This window comes from Microcaecilia unicolor, chromosome 8, assembly GCF_901765095.1.
Source record: "Microcaecilia unicolor chromosome 8, aMicUni1.1, whole genome shotgun sequence".
In the NCBI taxonomy this organism is placed as follows: domain Eukaryota; kingdom Metazoa; phylum Chordata; class Amphibia; order Gymnophiona; family Siphonopidae; genus Microcaecilia; species Microcaecilia unicolor.
This window is the reverse complement of record NC_044038.1, coordinates 143,155,330-143,172,229: the sequence shown is the minus strand read 5'-3', so window position 1 is coordinate 143,172,229 and position 16,900 is coordinate 143,155,330. Positions and strand designations below refer to the sequence as shown.

The window sequence follows — 16,900 nt, the reverse complement described above, 5'->3', positions numbered from 1 at the left end:
TTAGAAAAGGTTCAAAGAAGAGCAACCAAAATGATTGTAAGCTCTTTGAGCAGGGACTGTCTTTCTTCTATGTTTGTGCAGCGCTGCGTACGCCTTGTAGCGCTATAGAAATGCTAAATAATAGTAGTAGTAGTAATGATAAGAAGAGATGGAACTGCTCCCATATAAAGGAAAGTGATGGTGAGGAATTATTAGGAAAGGAATGGTGAATAAGACTAAAAATACTAGAATACCTCTGTATCACTCCATGGTGCGACCGCAACTTGAGTACTGCATTCAGTTCTGGTCGCCGTATCTCAAAAAAGATATAGCGGAATTAGAAAAGGTTCAAAGAGGACCGACCAAAATGATAAAGGGGATGGAACTCCTTTCATATGTAGCCAAAAATCAAATGAAGAAATCTGATGAAACTGAGGCAACTAGAAGAAAACACTCAACCCAGAACAAAGGGCGGGCCTCTGGATTGATCTGTAGGGACTAATGGAAAGAAAATTAGCAGGTAAGAACTAATTTTACCTTCCATAGCGTCCCACAGATCAATCCAGAGACTTGTGGGATGTACCAAAGTAGTCCTCGTGGGGTGGGGTACTACAATCTCAGCAGACTGGAGCAATGATCCACAGGCTGCGGTTACATGCGCTGCCACGTCAAATCTGGAATGCCTAGCGCTGCCATGCCAAGCCTGTAAAGCCTGGCAAGGGAAGGACAGCAGATCAAGTGGGTGATCTGCAAAAAAGCCATCCATGGCAGGACAGAAGATCAAGTGGCCGAACTGCAAAGGGCAGCCATGGAAGCCAGGCGGGACATGGAAAAGGAAGACAACTGCGCTCTGGAAGAAAGCGCTGCCACCCGCAACGGGAGAGACTGTCCTATACAGAGGCCAGCTGAAGAAATTGCCTCTCTCAGCCAACAGCCACTGTGGCTCTTGAAACCAGGTCCTGTTTCTCATGACCAGTCAGAGGACCACATGAGGGTATGCTGGGAGGCATTTCTGCTTAGCAGGTCAGGAATCTGATGATCCTACCGCAGTGTGGGTGTTTTGTAAGGAGTCGCCACTTTCCTATATACCTAGGGCTCTCCAGGTTCTGAATATGTCTGCTTCTGATCCTGCCACAGCTACATCTTCTAATCTTAAAATGTTGAGCACTAGAAGACTGCTACAGTCTTTAGCAGTGCATAAGGCTATGTAGGAAGTCACTTCTGCTCAGTGGGTCATCCCAGGCACTGCCCCACTATGCAGAGGCGTAGCTAGGTGGGGTGCAGGGGAGCAGCTGCTCCCTTAAAAGGATTTTGAATAAAATGGCACTTACGCGGAACAGCTCTTCAGCATCACACTGACGCCTATTCTACAAAAGGTCTGCTCCTCCTGACATCAAAACCGCTATGCCCAAATTTGCCAATCTAAAAATGGCGAGCCTTCCTATGGTACCTTCCTATGGTCCCGAACAAAGCAAGAAGCAAAGAGTTGACCAACGGTACTCACTGGTCACTTCCAAATAGTATAGGGAAGAGAAAAAGGTGGAATGGGATGGAAGGCAGAAACCACCGTATGCAGAAAAGAGAGGACTGGGAGCCCGTCACCAGTAGAAATCCAGAGGATCTCAAACAGATGAAGTCAGGAGTTCTCAGAACCTGCCTGGACTGGATTGCTAAAGAAAACTAGGCTGCCCAGGATGATAGCCCTGGTGTCATAAAGATAAGGGTGAGCCTGACCCGACCGAAAAGAACTTGTTGACAGACATGTCCTCAGGAAGACGCTGAGTCTATAAGTCACCCAGGTCTTCCACCAACTTCATGGAGTCCTCAAACAATAGTTGCCCTGAAAAGTGAGCTGAACCAGCCATCGTTAGAAGCTGCATTCACCACTCAGCAGCGCAACCACATCAAATGACAGGCCGTGACTGCCAAAAACGTCTGTTTATTTGACTCCCGAAACAAATCATAGAAGTAAACTGGCAATTAAGCCAACCTTGACTCTACATCTGGCAAGTGAGGAGGCGGTCGACTGTCTGCCTTCTGAAAGGGATCCTAAATCTGTTGCCACCAGCTACGGCACACCCTAGCAGCCTACAAGCTGCAGATAGCCACCTCCAGGGAGCGAGAACTGAAATATCAGCAAAAATCACCCATTGAGACTAAGTTGGCTTGAAGGGAACCATAGAGATGGGGACCAAAGCAGAGAAGGAACCCCTGAAGTGGTCTGATACCGACTGAGGCCCATGGGGGAATGTCCAAGAAAGAGAACCTTGTGCCCATAACTTGAACCTATTCCCATATCCTGGACCTGGTAGGAAAAGTAAAACCTGACTTGGGTTGGCATCTGTTGCTGAGGAGCAAAAGAAAGAAAGGACTTCCCAAGCCTATATGGAACAGCACACCCCGAAAAGCCAAGATTTGTGAGGGAAACAACTGACTCTTGGTGACACTGATTACCAATCCTAAGGACTGAAGACAAGTAGGTATCTTGAAGTTTGCAGAGTCTCTTGATAGATAGAGCCGCAAATCAGCCAGTCATGAGGTATGGATGAACCTGCAATCCATCCTCACGAAGGAAAGCTGCCACTACCACCATGACCTTGCAAAAATGTCCTCGGCAACATGGAAAGGCTGAATGACATGGTCATAAATTGCTAAGATCCCTCTGCAGCAAGGAGCACTGGGAATATGAAAGTAAGTTTCCTTGAGGTTCAGGAAGGCTAGAAACTCTTCCCACCAGACAGAACTATTACACACTGCAAGGTTCCCATTGTGAAAAGTTGAACCGTAAACACCCTAGACTCTTATGATGTCCAAGCTCCCTGGTTGGAACTACAAAGCAAAGGGAACTACTTCCCATTCCCCAATTGCAACTGGGGACAGACTCAACTGTGCCTAAAGGAAGAAACGTTGGCAAGGTGGCAAGAACTGCCTGACAGTGTTTGAGCTTGCATGTAGACTCCAAGAAAAATCTGTAGTGAAGTCCAGGTTGTAACTGTGCGATAGAAAAACATTTGCGCTGAGGTAATCTTGGTTCACTCCTCCTGAAACCAGTACAGGAGTCCTGTCTGAGGAGTGAACTGAGACTCCATCATTGGAAGATGAAGCAGGCATAGGCTGACCTGGAGTTGAAACACAGCTCATTATACCATCAGCCAGGTGGCTTGTCAAAGTGGAAGTAGAAACCCTGAAAGTGGTTTTCCTGGCCCCACAAACCTACGACAAAACCAAGCGGATTAAAAATCATCCTTAAACTCGTCCTCTGGCAATCTCCGAGACTTGGAAGTCCCTCAGGTCTTTACCCAACTGCCAAGATCTTCTCCAGTCCCAAGATTACTTCCAAAAGGCAGGTTGCCAAATGTGACTTGGAAGCCACATCAGTGGTCTGATGCCTAAGCCAATGCTAACTTCTTGTAGATAGGGACAAGAATTGGCTGGTGTGACTGTGCACTATAACTGCTGCGCATTGGAGCTAACAAGTGTGGATGACAGCCAGAGACAGATGGCATAGCAGAATATGGTTGCTGCACCATTGCGCACTACAGATAGCAAGCTGCGGTGGGTCGTGAAGCAGCACACCTAGCGCTCTGTGCTTAATCTCAGCTGATTGCAACAACTATTAAGCTACCTCTACACTGAAGTAGCTCCTGGACCACTCCTCATGAAATGTAAGTACCCCATACCATGAAAAGATGCCAAAAATACAATAGAAGCAATCAGAGGTACCAGGTACGCTGCAGATACTGGGGTGGCTGAGGCTAGTATGCATAGGTGTGGCCAGTATCAGTGTGCAAAGAAAGAGAGAAGGGAAATCTTTAGTACAGTAGAGTTCTGATAACTTTTCCAGTCATGCAAGAACTGCTTGGCCAGGCAAGCAGTAAGAGAGAATGAAATAAAATATGCCCCATTGGAAACCTAACTGAGCCCACAGTTTCTAATAGGATGGATAAAACCAGCCTTGAACCTGAACCTTCAGGCTGAAAGGCCAGCCACCTTCCTGAATAAAACTAGTTTGATGTAAATAGTACACAAATGTGACCAGGGCAGCACAGAGGGTGCAGGATTACCATGGAAACAGAGAGAAACCTGAGAGCCTGCACTAGCCTCAAAATCAGTGGCGTAGCCAGACTTCAGCGGGAGGGGGTCCAGAGCCCGAGGTGAGGGGGCACATTTTAGCCCCCCCCCCCACCCCCGCCAGCACCACCACCAGCAACTTTGACCAGGAGAGTGAAAACCACAAACCCCAGTCAGGCAGAGAGGAGGGGTTGATGGGGGAGGAAGGGAGGGACCTGGCACCACCGGGTGTGCACCCAAGTCCCAGGACCGGGACACCTCAGAACCCAGAAGCTCGACTAGACCCAGGGGACCAGGCCAGGAGCAAATCAATCCAGAGCTGAACAGACATGACCATCCACCTGCTAGATAGAGAGAATACTGAAGTTAAGTGACTGCACATGACCACATATAGAAAACCATTGAAGTTCTCTCTATCTCCACCTGCTGGTAGAAGCCCATAAACCACAAGTCTCTGGGTTGATCTGTGGGACGCTATAGAAGGAAATATTTTTAAAACAAATAGGAGGAAATATTTTTTCACTCAACGAATAATTAAGTTCTGGAACTCTGCTGGAGGATGTGCTAACAGTGGTTAGCGTATCTGGGTTTAAAAAAGGTTTGGACAAGTTCCTGGAGGAAAAGTCCACAGTCTGCTATTGAGACAGACATGGGAAAGCAACTGCTTGCCCTGGGATTTATAGCATGGAATGTTGCCACAATTTGGGTTTCTGCCAGGTACTTGTGACCTGGCTTGGCCACTGTTGGAAACAGAATACTGGGCTAGATGGACCACTGGTCTGGTTCAGTGTGGCTTACTCTTATGTTCTTATGGCTCTTTAGCTTGGAAAAGAGATGGCTGAGGAGGGATATGATTGAGGTCTACAAATCCTAAGTGGTGTGGAGTGGGTGGAGGTGAATCGATTTTTCACTCATTCAAAAAGTACAAAGACCAGGGGACACTTAATGAAATTGTACAGAAATATTTTTAAAACAAATAGGAAGAAATATTTTATCACTCAAAGAATAGTTCAGCTCTGGAACTTGTTCATGGAGGATGTGGTAACGATGGTTAGCATACCTGGGTTTAAAAAAAGGTTTGGACATATTCCTGGAGGAAAATCCATAATCTGTTATTGAGATGGACATGGGAGAAGCCACTGCTTGCCCCGGGATTGGTAGCATGAAAAGCTGCTACTAATTGGGTTTCTGCCAGGTACTTCTGACCTGGATTGGCCACTGTTGGAAGCAGGATACTGGGAGAGATGGCCCATTGGTCTGACCCAGTATGACTATTATGTTCTTATGATTTCCCTCACTTGCCTATCTCCTAAACACTTCTAAATATTAACCAACTGATTTGCCTCGCTACTCTCCGAAATTTCCTGTTTCCTATTCTTATATATTGTTTCTTTCTCTTCCCACATTTTATTATTGTGAACTGCCTTGCTATGTGCCCAGGAAAGGCAGTACTGTATACTGAATTCAATAAACCATAAACCCAGGGGCGGCCCAAGCCGTCTGAGGCGAGGAATGAACTGCAGCCCAGGCTTCTCCGCTGCTGCCCCTTCCCCCGGCTTGACATCTCCCTCTGTCCTTACCCAACCCTCTTCCCTGAATTTACCTTTTCTTTTCTTGTTTTTCAAAAGGTGGTGGCAGTGATTCCCATATGCTACCCTGCCGCCGGTCCAGGCCCCTTCTCTCTACTGCGGCCCGCCTCCGAAGAAACAGGAAGTTACATCAGAGAGGCGGGCCGCATTAGAGAGAAGGGGCTGAGACCAGCGGCAGGGCAGCCTGTGGGAATCGCTGCCACCTCCACCTTTTCAAAAACAAGAAAAGGTAAATTCGGGGAAGGGCGTTGGAGAAGGGCGGGGCGATACCACTTCAGAAGAGTGCCACCTGAGGCTCCTACCTCAGCTGGCCTAATGGTAGGGCCGCCACTGCATAAACCATTACAGGGTTCTCAGAAGTCAGCTGTTCTCTGTCTCCATGTACTGCTAGAAGTGTATAACCCAAGCATCTGGAGGAATACTAAGGAATTCAAGGTAGTTTCTGTTTCTTGGCATCACACAGAAATAGCCACTGGGCCAGCTCGATAATTCATGATTGCCATTCTTAGAAGACCAGCTCCCCTTCCAGCTTATTTTCGAAAGAGAAAGACACCCATATTTCGACTCAAATTGGGAGATGGGCGCCTTTCTTTCATGGGCACCCAAATCGGTATAATCGAAAGATGATTTTGGGCGCCTCCAACTGCAGTCTGTCGCGGGAACGAACAAAGTTGACTGGGGCGTGTTGGAGGCATGGTGAAGGCGGGACTGGGGCGTGTTTATCGGCCGAGAGATGGGCGCGCTCGGCCGATAATGGAAAAAAGAAGGGCGCCAGAAGCGAGAATTTGGGTCACTTTTTCTGGACCCTTTTTTTCACGAACAAGTCCCCAAAAAGTGCCCCAACTGCCCAGATGACCACTGGAGGGAATCGGGGATGACCTCCCCTGACTCCCCCAGTGGTCACTAACCCACTCCCACCAAAAAAAAAAAAGAACTTTAAAAACTTTTTTTTCCAGCCTGTATGCCAGCCTCAAATGTCATACCCAGCTCCATCACAGCAGTACGCAGGTCCCTGGAGCAGCTGTTAGTGGGTGCAGTGGACTTCAGGTAGGTGGACGTGGACCCAGGCCCACCCCCCCCCCCCCACCTGTTACACTTGTGCTGGTAAATGGGAGCCTTCCAAACCGCCCTCAAAATCCACTGTACCCACATCTAGCTGCCCCCCTTCAGCCATAAGTGCTATGGTAATGGTGTAGAGTTGTGGGCAGTGGATTTTGGGAGGGATTTGGGGGGCTTAGCACCCAAGGTAAGGGAGCTATGGACTTGGGAGGTATTTTAATTTTTTTTTTAATTGTTACAAGTGCCCCCTAGGGTGCCCGGTTGGTGTCCTGGCATGTGAGAGGGACCAGTGCACTACGAATCCTGGGACCAGTGCACTACGAATCCTGGCCCCTCCCACGACCAAATGCCTTGGATTTGTTCGTTTTTGAGCTGGGCGCCTTCGGTTTCCATTATTGCTGAAAACCGATACCGCCCAGCTCAAATCCACCCAAATGCGATGCATTTGCCCGGCCCAAACCATATTATCGAAACAAAAGATGGACGCCCATCTTTTTCGAAAATACGGTCTGTCCCGCCCCTTCGCGTACCCATCCTCGGAGATAGGCGCCCATGGAGATGGGCGTTCACGTTCGATTATGCCCCTCCTTGTGTCTAGAAACATTTACCTTCATTAAACTGATTGATGTCAGGTCTCCATTCTGGTATTCCGATAGCAGTTCAAAACGACGTCTCTTGATGTTGAAGACCCCCATGGTTCCATCACCACTGCAGAGATCAGAGCAATACATGACAACAAGAGGAGAGATATGGAATGACATGAAGACAAGAGCTGCTCTGTTACTGACTCCCTTAAGCCAACCAGAGCCATAAGGAGAAGCCTAGAAGGTGAAAGTCCTATATAGACAACCATGTCACCTCTCTATATTGGTTAAGTGTTCTGCATTTCTAGCTGCAATAAGAGCAGACAGAATGATTCTGTTTATATGAAACAAACAAGTTACCTTGTTGTTAGAAGCATTTTTTTGTTTTTATCGATGAGCATGTCGCTTATGTAATCATCGTGGTTCTTCATCTCTAGGAAAGCAATGTCTCTGCGGAGATCCCAAACCTTCAGCACCCCATTGTCATCACCTGTAGCAAACAGGTTCTCATCTATCAACAGCAATCTGTTTATGGCAGTACTATAGAGAGTGCAACAGAAGGAGATGCGTCCGGAAAAAGAAAGAGCAGTATTTCTGTTACACATCTTCATAGATGGAGATAGAAACTCAGATCATTAAAAAAAAAAAAATAATAATAATAATAATAATTTAAATACATAATGTGTTCACTGTCACACATAGCCAGAGTCAAGTACAGATGATAAACTAATGGCCTTGTTTTCCCACTGGAAACAATGAATAAAGTAGATTATTAGGATCTGAATAAGTGTAAAAATACCTAAAGCAAATGGAGAACAAAGTGTAAAAATCCCACAGCATTGTCATTGTTTGCTGTGAACACACTGAAGGAAACTTAGACACCACCCCTTGTCCTCACCATTTCTCAGTCTACAAATGTGCAATACATGGGTCATGAATAATTAGAAATTCCTCTGAAGCAAGACACTGGATCTGTACATTGAAAGCCTGAATTGTTGGACACACAGAAGGTTGGCTCTGTATTACATACCTGTGAGCTTTGGAGATTCTTTTGAGCAGTACACCATCCTCAACATTTAGAATATGAATTGCCTTGTCCTTTGACACGGTAAACAGCCCTGGAAAAGGGGAAATACATTCATGAAGGTCTTCAATTCAGGAATAGTCTAATGCTTAGAGTAGTGCACTTAGAACCACTGAAGCCAAGGATCGAATCCCACTTCTTCCTCTACACTCCTTGTGACCTTGGACAAGTCACTTCACTCTCCATTCCTTCAGGTACAAGCTAAGGGCCTATTTATTAAACATTTTCTCCTATTTGGTGCTTATGGGAAAAATACATAGTAAATAGGGCTCTCAGATTCTAAATACTCTGGAAAATGGAAACCTCTCCTGTACTTGTACTGCAACTCAACTTGAGCTCAGGTTTGGAAAGGAGTAATTAAATCTAAAATCCAATTCTACTACATCAACAAATCACAAATTTATCAGGACCAGATTACAGTGTGATATTGTTTATTTCATAAATGCTACATATTCTCCTAGCCTGCACTAAGGTCACTAGAGGAGTCACTTAAATCAGGTACTTCACATGCAAGATGTCTGCTAAATGTCGTGCGGCAAATAAGAAGAAGCTCATAGGAACTGAATGGGCGTCTTCTTATTTGGCACACCGGGAATCGGTAGCGCAGCTTTGTAAAAGAGGCCTTAAATGCTTTTAGTCTTTGATTACCTGACAAAACACTACAATTAGTTTTACTGGCAAGTAAGTTGCATTAAAAATATAATTAGGGTTGAAATTCTTTGGGGCTCAGAAGTTTAGTATTCTATACAGGTTACTAATGGATCATCAAAATTGGAAGTGATCTCTAGTGAGGTGGTTCATTAGGTCATATTGTAGGGGTTAAGCCCCTGCCTATATAACAGCAATACAGAGCTGATTTGATTTATTTACTTGATATACCACATGTACGCCCAAAGGTAGCAAAGCTGTTTACAACACAACTATTACAAAACAATACAAATAACCATTAATAATAAACAGACAGTTAATAGTACAAAGGATCAACTCAAACATGTGATTATTCCTAACTACTAGCCAGAATCTAGCTCCACCTATTACTAAGTAAAATTACTAGGTGTAAAGCCAGGTTTTCACAGTCTTACAAAACTGCAATTAATTGTTCAAACACCTGATGTCTTCAGGCAACTGATTCCACAGTGATGGGCCAAAATGACAGAAGACCCATGGTGGTTGTCATCAATTTGATCTTGGATGAAGAAGGACATTCTATTAAGGTCAACTGAGAAGAACGTAATTATCTAGATGGAACATATTTGTTTACAATGACAAAAAGGTAACCCTGTGTTTCATACTATAGATGTACCCGAATATAGCAGCAGCTTCAGAGAGCATTTTCCATCTCACAGATAGGCTGCAGAGAATACCTTCTCCTGCTTCCACCCACCCTACCCCTCTACCCACCCACCCCTAGAGTGACATGTCTTATATAACCTCCCTATCAACCCACTCATTACTTTACCTCACCCATTTCTATTCTTCTATCACCTTCTCCCACTACTCCAACCAGAGTTACACCTAATCACACTGACCACCCTTCAACATCTTCTGTCCTTCTGTGACTGTTCTCTTGTGCTTGACTGCTTAAATATTTTAAATTTAAATGCTTTACTTTTTGTCTATTAGATTGTAAGCTCTTTGAGCAGGGACTGTCTTTCTTCTGTGTTTGTACAGCGCTGCGTACACTTTGTAGCGCTCTAGAAATGTTAAATAGTAGTAGTAGTAGTAGAATATGCAATGTGAACTTTGCTTAGACTTTTCTTGAAACCTGCAATTCAAAAAACTACTTGTGCAGTACCTAGTTGATGTAATCCTTGCAACCACTGTGTCACTGAACTTTGTGTGCCGAAACAAGAACTTCTGGTCAGCTTAACCCAGCCACCCTGGGACTTGGGCTGACGGACTTCAAGAACAAAATGAATTGTTCTCTTCTCTTTGGGGGGCAGTGCCTCTTTCAGAGCTGAATAGAGGCCTCCCTGAGGATCAAAGTTATTCTTGTTCCATCAGAACGGAGCTGATATTGTTATGGGTTTCTACCATCTCATACTCTCTACTACTACATACCTCTGCCCAGACAGGACTTCAGAGCTTTCTAGCAGGCTTGCTTGTCTGATGACGAGCAGATGGTCCATAATCATGGACCTAGGGAGGAGTCTGTGTTTACTCTGACTTGTCTGCTGATGTGAAAAAGCAACTGCCCCTTTAGTTACTCATTCAACCTATTGACCAAATTTAATTGACAAAGATTCAGCTGATTTAACACAACCAGGCTTGATTACAGCCAGACCTGTTTAATCTAAACCTTACCATGACAGTGAAGTAATCACCACAAAGTTTCTAAAAGAAAAATATACCACCATCAAAGGAAATTCCAGAAGAAAACAAAATAAGTTGTTGAAATATATCAGCCGGAAAAGGTTATAAATCCACTTCTAAAGCTCTGGGATTCCACCGAAGCACAGTGATATACATACCCCCGGATTCTATACAGCACAACTGAAATTGCGCATGCAAATCCGGGCATAATCTGAATTTGCACATGTAATTTAATTAGTTGACAAGCCAATCAGCGCCAATAATTGCCACTTAACAGGTAATTATTGACACTGTCTTTAATTAGAATTTATGCACAACTTGCTAGGCGTATTCTATAAAGTGGTGTGCGTAAATTCTAATGCATGCAGTCAAAAAGGAGGCGTGGCCATGGGCGGATCGTGGGCATTACAAAAAATTATGCTTGTCGTTCTAGAATACTCCTGCACTAAGCCTAAGTTAGGCGCTGATATTTACACCAGGTTTTACTTGGCGTAAATTCCCGTGACTAGGTTTAGGCCCATGTAAAGGCTCTAGTGTATTCTATAAAGGCACGGTTTCTAGAATATGCCTAGGCAGAAATATGTTTGGTGCCGATTTTTCAGGCGCCATATATAGAATCTAGCCCATAATGTCCAAATGGAGAAGACTTGGAATACAGGTGAAATTTCCCAGGAGTGGCCGGCATGCTAACCAAAATTACTCCAAGGATACAGTGACAACTCATCCGGAAAGCCAAAAAACATTCCTTTGGGATATCAGGTATTATACAAGGCATTAATGCCCATGTTGCCAATTTTAATGCAGCTTAGTGGGCTGGCTTCTAAGACCATGTTTGTTGTTTTTTTTTTCATACAGGTCCAACTAATCCAATAACAGGCAGTCTAATCAAGTGTTATCCATGTTTAGGTGTTGTGGGAGAAGGTTGAAAGCATAGTATTTCGAGGTACATTTTCAGTAAGTAGAGAGATTTTGTTCATTCATCTATTCACTCAGTGTTAAAGATGCAGAACCTATTTTGAATATAACATACGAAAGAGAGATTAGTCTTAAATGGCGCTCTGAGTTGGGCATAGTGCTCAGAGCAGACATCTGCGCCAAACTTTGGCCGTGAGGATTTACACCAACTGAAATCAGGTGGAAATCCAAGCTTGTAATTTGGGCACGGATCCCCGGTATTCTGTGAACGCCCCTGATCCAACCATGCCCCTTCCATGGCCACACTCTCTTGAGTTACGTGTTATATTTGTGTGCGGATCTTTATAGAATAGCGCTTAGCAAGATGTGCGTGCAAAGCCAAAACTGCCAATTAATGCCAATAATTGCTGGCACTGACTTGCTCATTAGCCAATTTAGCTATGCACTTCTCTCAGGATAGCATGCAATTTTGCTTGTGGAAATTTGCAACCCATTTATCGAATTGCCATTTTATTAAGGCAACATAGACACCTATGTGTTTTATGAAATAAGCACCAATAGCAAGTCCCCCTCCCCCCAGTGGGCAAATGCCAATGCACACATTTATACCTGCTCCAAAGTTGGTGTAAATGCATGCGTGTTTGATTTGTGTACTTGCATATTTTGTTTAAAACAAATACATACATTAAAATATATATATATATATATATACATATATATATATATACATATATATATATATATCATATCACAATTCTACCAGCTAGGTTGCTCTGGGCATCTCAAGATGCTCTGTGTCCAGACACTTCAAAATACAGCTATTCGCCTAACTGTGCTACTTATGAAAATTTGATCATGTCACATCTGCTTTACAGGATCATCACTGGCTATCAATTCAATATCGCATCCAGTTTAAAGCGTTACTTTTAGGTTTCAAGGCATTTCGACAAGGTATACCATCTGTCCTTATTCTATAATCCTCAACACGGGTATTACTCTCTATTAACGACCACCACATGGGTTTACCAGGGCCTCATCTTGCCCAACTCGAAACAACTCGTTGCAGTGCATTCCCCAACTTTGGAATGCCATGCCTTTATCTCTCTCCGTAGTGAACTCAATATAAAGAAATTTAAGGCTCCGTTGAAGGTTTGGTTATTCAAGCAGGCTTATACTGGCTCATTGAGACGGCTCCTTGAGATGGCCAGTACCTGGGAAAGAGAAGACCTATGTCTGTTTTTATTGGAGTTCTTGATTTTGCTTGTGTGATTGCTTATCTTTTCTGTCAAAATATTGTAGTTCCTTTTCCTTGCTTTATTTTTACTATTAACCACCTCACACTGACTGGTGAAAAAAAGACTGAAAGGAGCAGCTCGCAGAGTAAAAAACTTGCATCAGGCGTGGATGCTGTTTAAAAACGCCATCCTGGAGGTTCAGGACAAATATATTCCACGTATTAGAAAAAAGGGAAAAAAGACTAAACGTCAGCCGGCGTGGCTAAACAGTAAGATAAAGGAAATCATTAGAGCCAAAAAACAATCCTTCAGAAAGTGGAGAAGAGAACCAACTGAAAGTAACAGGATAGATCATAAGGAATGCCAAGCCAAATGCAAAGCGGAGATAAGGAGGGCAAAAAAGGACTTTGAGAAGAAATTAGCGTTGGAAGCAAAAATACATAGTAAAAACTTTTTTAGATACATTAAAAGCAGGAAACCGGCCAAAGAGTCGGTTGGGCCGCTGGACGAAAATGGTGTTAAAGGGGCGATCAAGGAGGACAAAGCCGTAGCGGAGAAATTAAACGAATTCTTTGCTTCGGTCTTCACCGAGGAGGATTTGGGGGGGACACCGGTGCCGGAAAGAATATTTGAAGCGGGGGAATCGGAGAAACTAAACAAATTCTCTGTAACCTTGGAGGATGTAATGGGTCAGTTCAGCAAGCTGAAGAGTAGTAAATCACCGGGACCTGATGGTATTCATCCCAGAGTATTAATAGAACTAAAAAATGAACTTGCGGAGCTACTGTTAGAAATATGCAATCTGTCCCTAAAATCGAGTGTAATACCGGAAGACTGGAGGGTAGCCAATGTTACTCCGATTTTTAAGAAGGGTTCCAGAGGAGATCCGGGAAATTATAGACCGGTGAGTCTGACGTCGGTGCCGGGCAAGATGGTGGAGGCTATTATTAAGAATAAAATTGCAGAGCATATACAAAAACATGGACTGATGAGACAAAGTCAGCACGGATTTAGTGAAGGGAAGTCTTGCCTCACCAATCTAATGCATTTTTTTGAGGGGGTAAGCAAACATGTGGACAATGGGGAGCCGGTTGATATTGTATATCTGGATTTTCAGAAGGCGTTTGACAAAGTGCCGCACGAAAGACTCCTGAAGAAATTGCAGAGTCATGGAATCGGAGGTAGGGTATTATTATGGATTAAGAACTGGTTGAAAGATAGGAAGCAGAGAGTAGGATTGCGTGGCCAGTATTCTCAGTGGAGGAGGGTAGTTAGTGGGGTCCCGCAGGGGTCTGTGCTGGGTCCGTTGCTTTTTAATGTATTTATAAATGACCTAGAGATGGGAATAACTAGTGAGGTAATTAAATTCGCCGATGACACAAAATTATTCAGGGTCGTCAAGTCGCAGGAGGAATGTGAACGATTACAGGAGGACCTTGCGAGACTGGGAGAATGGGCGTGCAAGTGGCAGATGAAGTTCAATGTTGACAAGTGCAAAGTGATGCATGTGGGTAAGAGGAACCCGAATTATAGCTACGTCTTGCAAGGTTCCGCGTTAGGAGTTACGGATCAAGAAAGGGATCTGGGTGTCGTCGTCGATGATGCGCTGAAACCTTCTGCTCAGTGTGCTGCTGCGGCTAGGAAAGCGAATAGAATGTTGGGTGTTATTAAGAAGGGTATGGAGTCCAGGTGTGCGGATGTTATAATGCCGTTGTATCGCTCCATGGTGCGACCGCACCTGGAGTATTGTGTTCAGTACTGGTCTCCGTATCTCAAAAAAGATATAGTAGAATTGGAAAAGGTACAGCGAAGGGCGACGAAAATGATAGTGGGGATGGGACGACTTTCCTATGAAGAGAGGCTGAGAAGGCTAGGGCTTTTCAGCTTGGAGAAGAGACGGCTGAGGGGAGATATGATAGAAGTGTATAAAATAATGAGTGGAATGGATCGGGTGGATGTGAAGCGACTGTTCACGCTATCCAAAAATACTAGGACTAGAGGGCATGAGTTGAAGCTACAGTGTGGTAAATTTAAAACGAATCGGAGAAAATTTTTCTTCACCCAACGTGTAATTAGACTCTGGAATTCATTGCCGGAGAACGTGGTACGGGCGGTTAGCTTGACGGAGTTTAAAAAGGGGTTAGATAGATTCCTAAAGGACAAGTCCATAGACCGCTATTAAATGGACTGGAAAAATTCCTCATTTTTAGGTACAACTTGTCTGGAATGTTTTTACGTTTGGGGAGCGTGCCAGGTGCCCTTGACCTGGATTGGCCACTGTCGGTGACAGGATGCTGGGCTAGATGGACCTTTGGTCTTTCCCAGTATGGCACTACTTATGTACTTATGTACTTATGTCATTAAAAGGCGGTATATCAAGTTACAATTAAATAAATAAATTCCATTATTAGTATAGCAACTCTTCAATCTATATTACTGCTCAACTAATCTTATTTCCTTCTTTATTTCAAATAGCTAAATATTCTTGTCGAGGAAAAGAGTTCAGTAATTATAACAGTACTTTGTAAGCTTTGACAGCTATATTTAAAGGTTACTGAATTTTTCCATCATCAGTCTGAAAAACCTTCACCTCCTTTATTTGCTAATTTTTTTAAAATCTTTTATTGTTTAAATAATCTTTTGATAATAATATTGACAGTGGTGCTTCTTGACATCAATAAAACCTCATTTGTCTAGCTTCAGCTCAATTCAATAGTTTTAAAAGCAGTTGTATTTCTTAATGACACACAAAACTTAGCTTATCTCTCAGCTGGGCTCAATTCCCTACCTTTTAGAATTGACTTGTGAAGTAGAAAAGTTTGACACGGAATGATTTTGAAGATGTGCAAGATGGCTTTTCATATACTTCTTTTTAACTTTACACCTATGTTTTATCCTGTACTTTTAGTTTTGAATAAAGTACAAGAAGTTGTACACCACATACCACTTAAGAGTCCTGCTGAAACAACTTATAAACTCGAAAAAATACAAACAAAATAAAAGTAGAGTCTCACTTTGCCCATCACAGGAAAAAGCTGCATCCCGGCAGGATTTTAGGTGATGTCCTGAAGACCAGAGCTCTTTGTTTCCTGCTTCCATGCAGGAGTATGCATATCTACAAGAAAGCAGAGTTTGCATTAGAGACAAAAGATCAAGTAGCCTCACCTCCTGCATACTCTTCGGTCACTTAAGTGGTACCTCTAAAGACATCAGGGCAGATTTCTGAGCAACAGCTGTGTAGTTTGACATGGAAAAGAAAGGGGTGCAAGACTGGGAGGGGATTTTGTGTACTTCTCTCTATCAGATGTTATTTTATGAGGAACTTATCTCTCGCCAGCTCTCTAATAAAGATTCAAGGTGAGTTATATTCAATTTAAAATTTAAAACATTAGGAAATACACAATTTCCTGAAAGTAACATAATAAAAAGCAAGTATTAACCACCCCCCACCCCCCCCCAAGCCATATGTTTTTAAGGGTTTGTGAAATAGAAGGTAACTCCCCAGAAAGCGTAATTATTATTCCAATAGCAAACAGCTAAGGAAAAAATGATTGAGAAAAAGCAGCTTTAAAACTGCACATTTTTTGTTGAAGGAAAAGCTAACAGTAAGTAATTACATCTTTTGTCCAGGATTTTAACACAGTAACAAACCGAGATCCACCTTCCGGGAAAGTACCCTCCAAAAACTTAAATACTAAATAAAGTGCTGTAAAAATGACCCAAGTCCTTACAGGCAACCAATGGTAAAATTATGTATAATCATACCTGATAATTTTCTTTCCATTAATCATAGCTGATCAATCCATAGACTGGTGGGTTGTGTCCATCTACCAGCAGGTGGAGATAGAGAGCAAACTTTGCCTCCCTATATGTGGTCATGTGCTGCCGGAAACTCCTCAGTATGTCGATATCAAAGCTCCATCCGCAGGACTCAGCACTTAGAGAATTACACCCACGAAGGGACACTCTGCCCAGCTCACCACCGCCGAAACGGGGGAGGGGAATTAACCCAGCTCATCCCCACACAAGTGGGGGAGGGGAATCCGTCCAGCTCATCCCCGCGGAGCGGGG

The 16,900-nt window shown here is 43.7% G+C and overlaps 1 protein-coding gene across 2 annotated transcripts in view; it reads right to left on the bottom strand.

Moving 5' to 3' along the window:
* The window catches only part of WDR55 (WD repeat domain 55), a 48,689-nt gene that overhangs the window by 16,412 nt on the left and 15,377 nt on the right, over positions 1 to 16,900 (bottom strand). For both annotated transcript variants that reach the window (XM_030212429.1, XM_030212430.1), the window contains exons 3-6: positions 15,844 to 15,944; positions 8,313 to 8,400; positions 7,643 to 7,822; positions 7,307 to 7,406 (exon numbers count right to left, since the gene is read on the bottom strand). In XM_030212429.1, the coding sequence (XP_030068289.1) occupies positions 7,307 to 7,406; positions 7,643 to 7,822; positions 8,313 to 8,400; positions 15,844 to 15,944 (469 nt within the window). The remainder of the gene's footprint in view (positions 1 to 7,306; positions 7,407 to 7,642; positions 7,823 to 8,312; positions 8,401 to 15,843; positions 15,945 to 16,900) is intronic.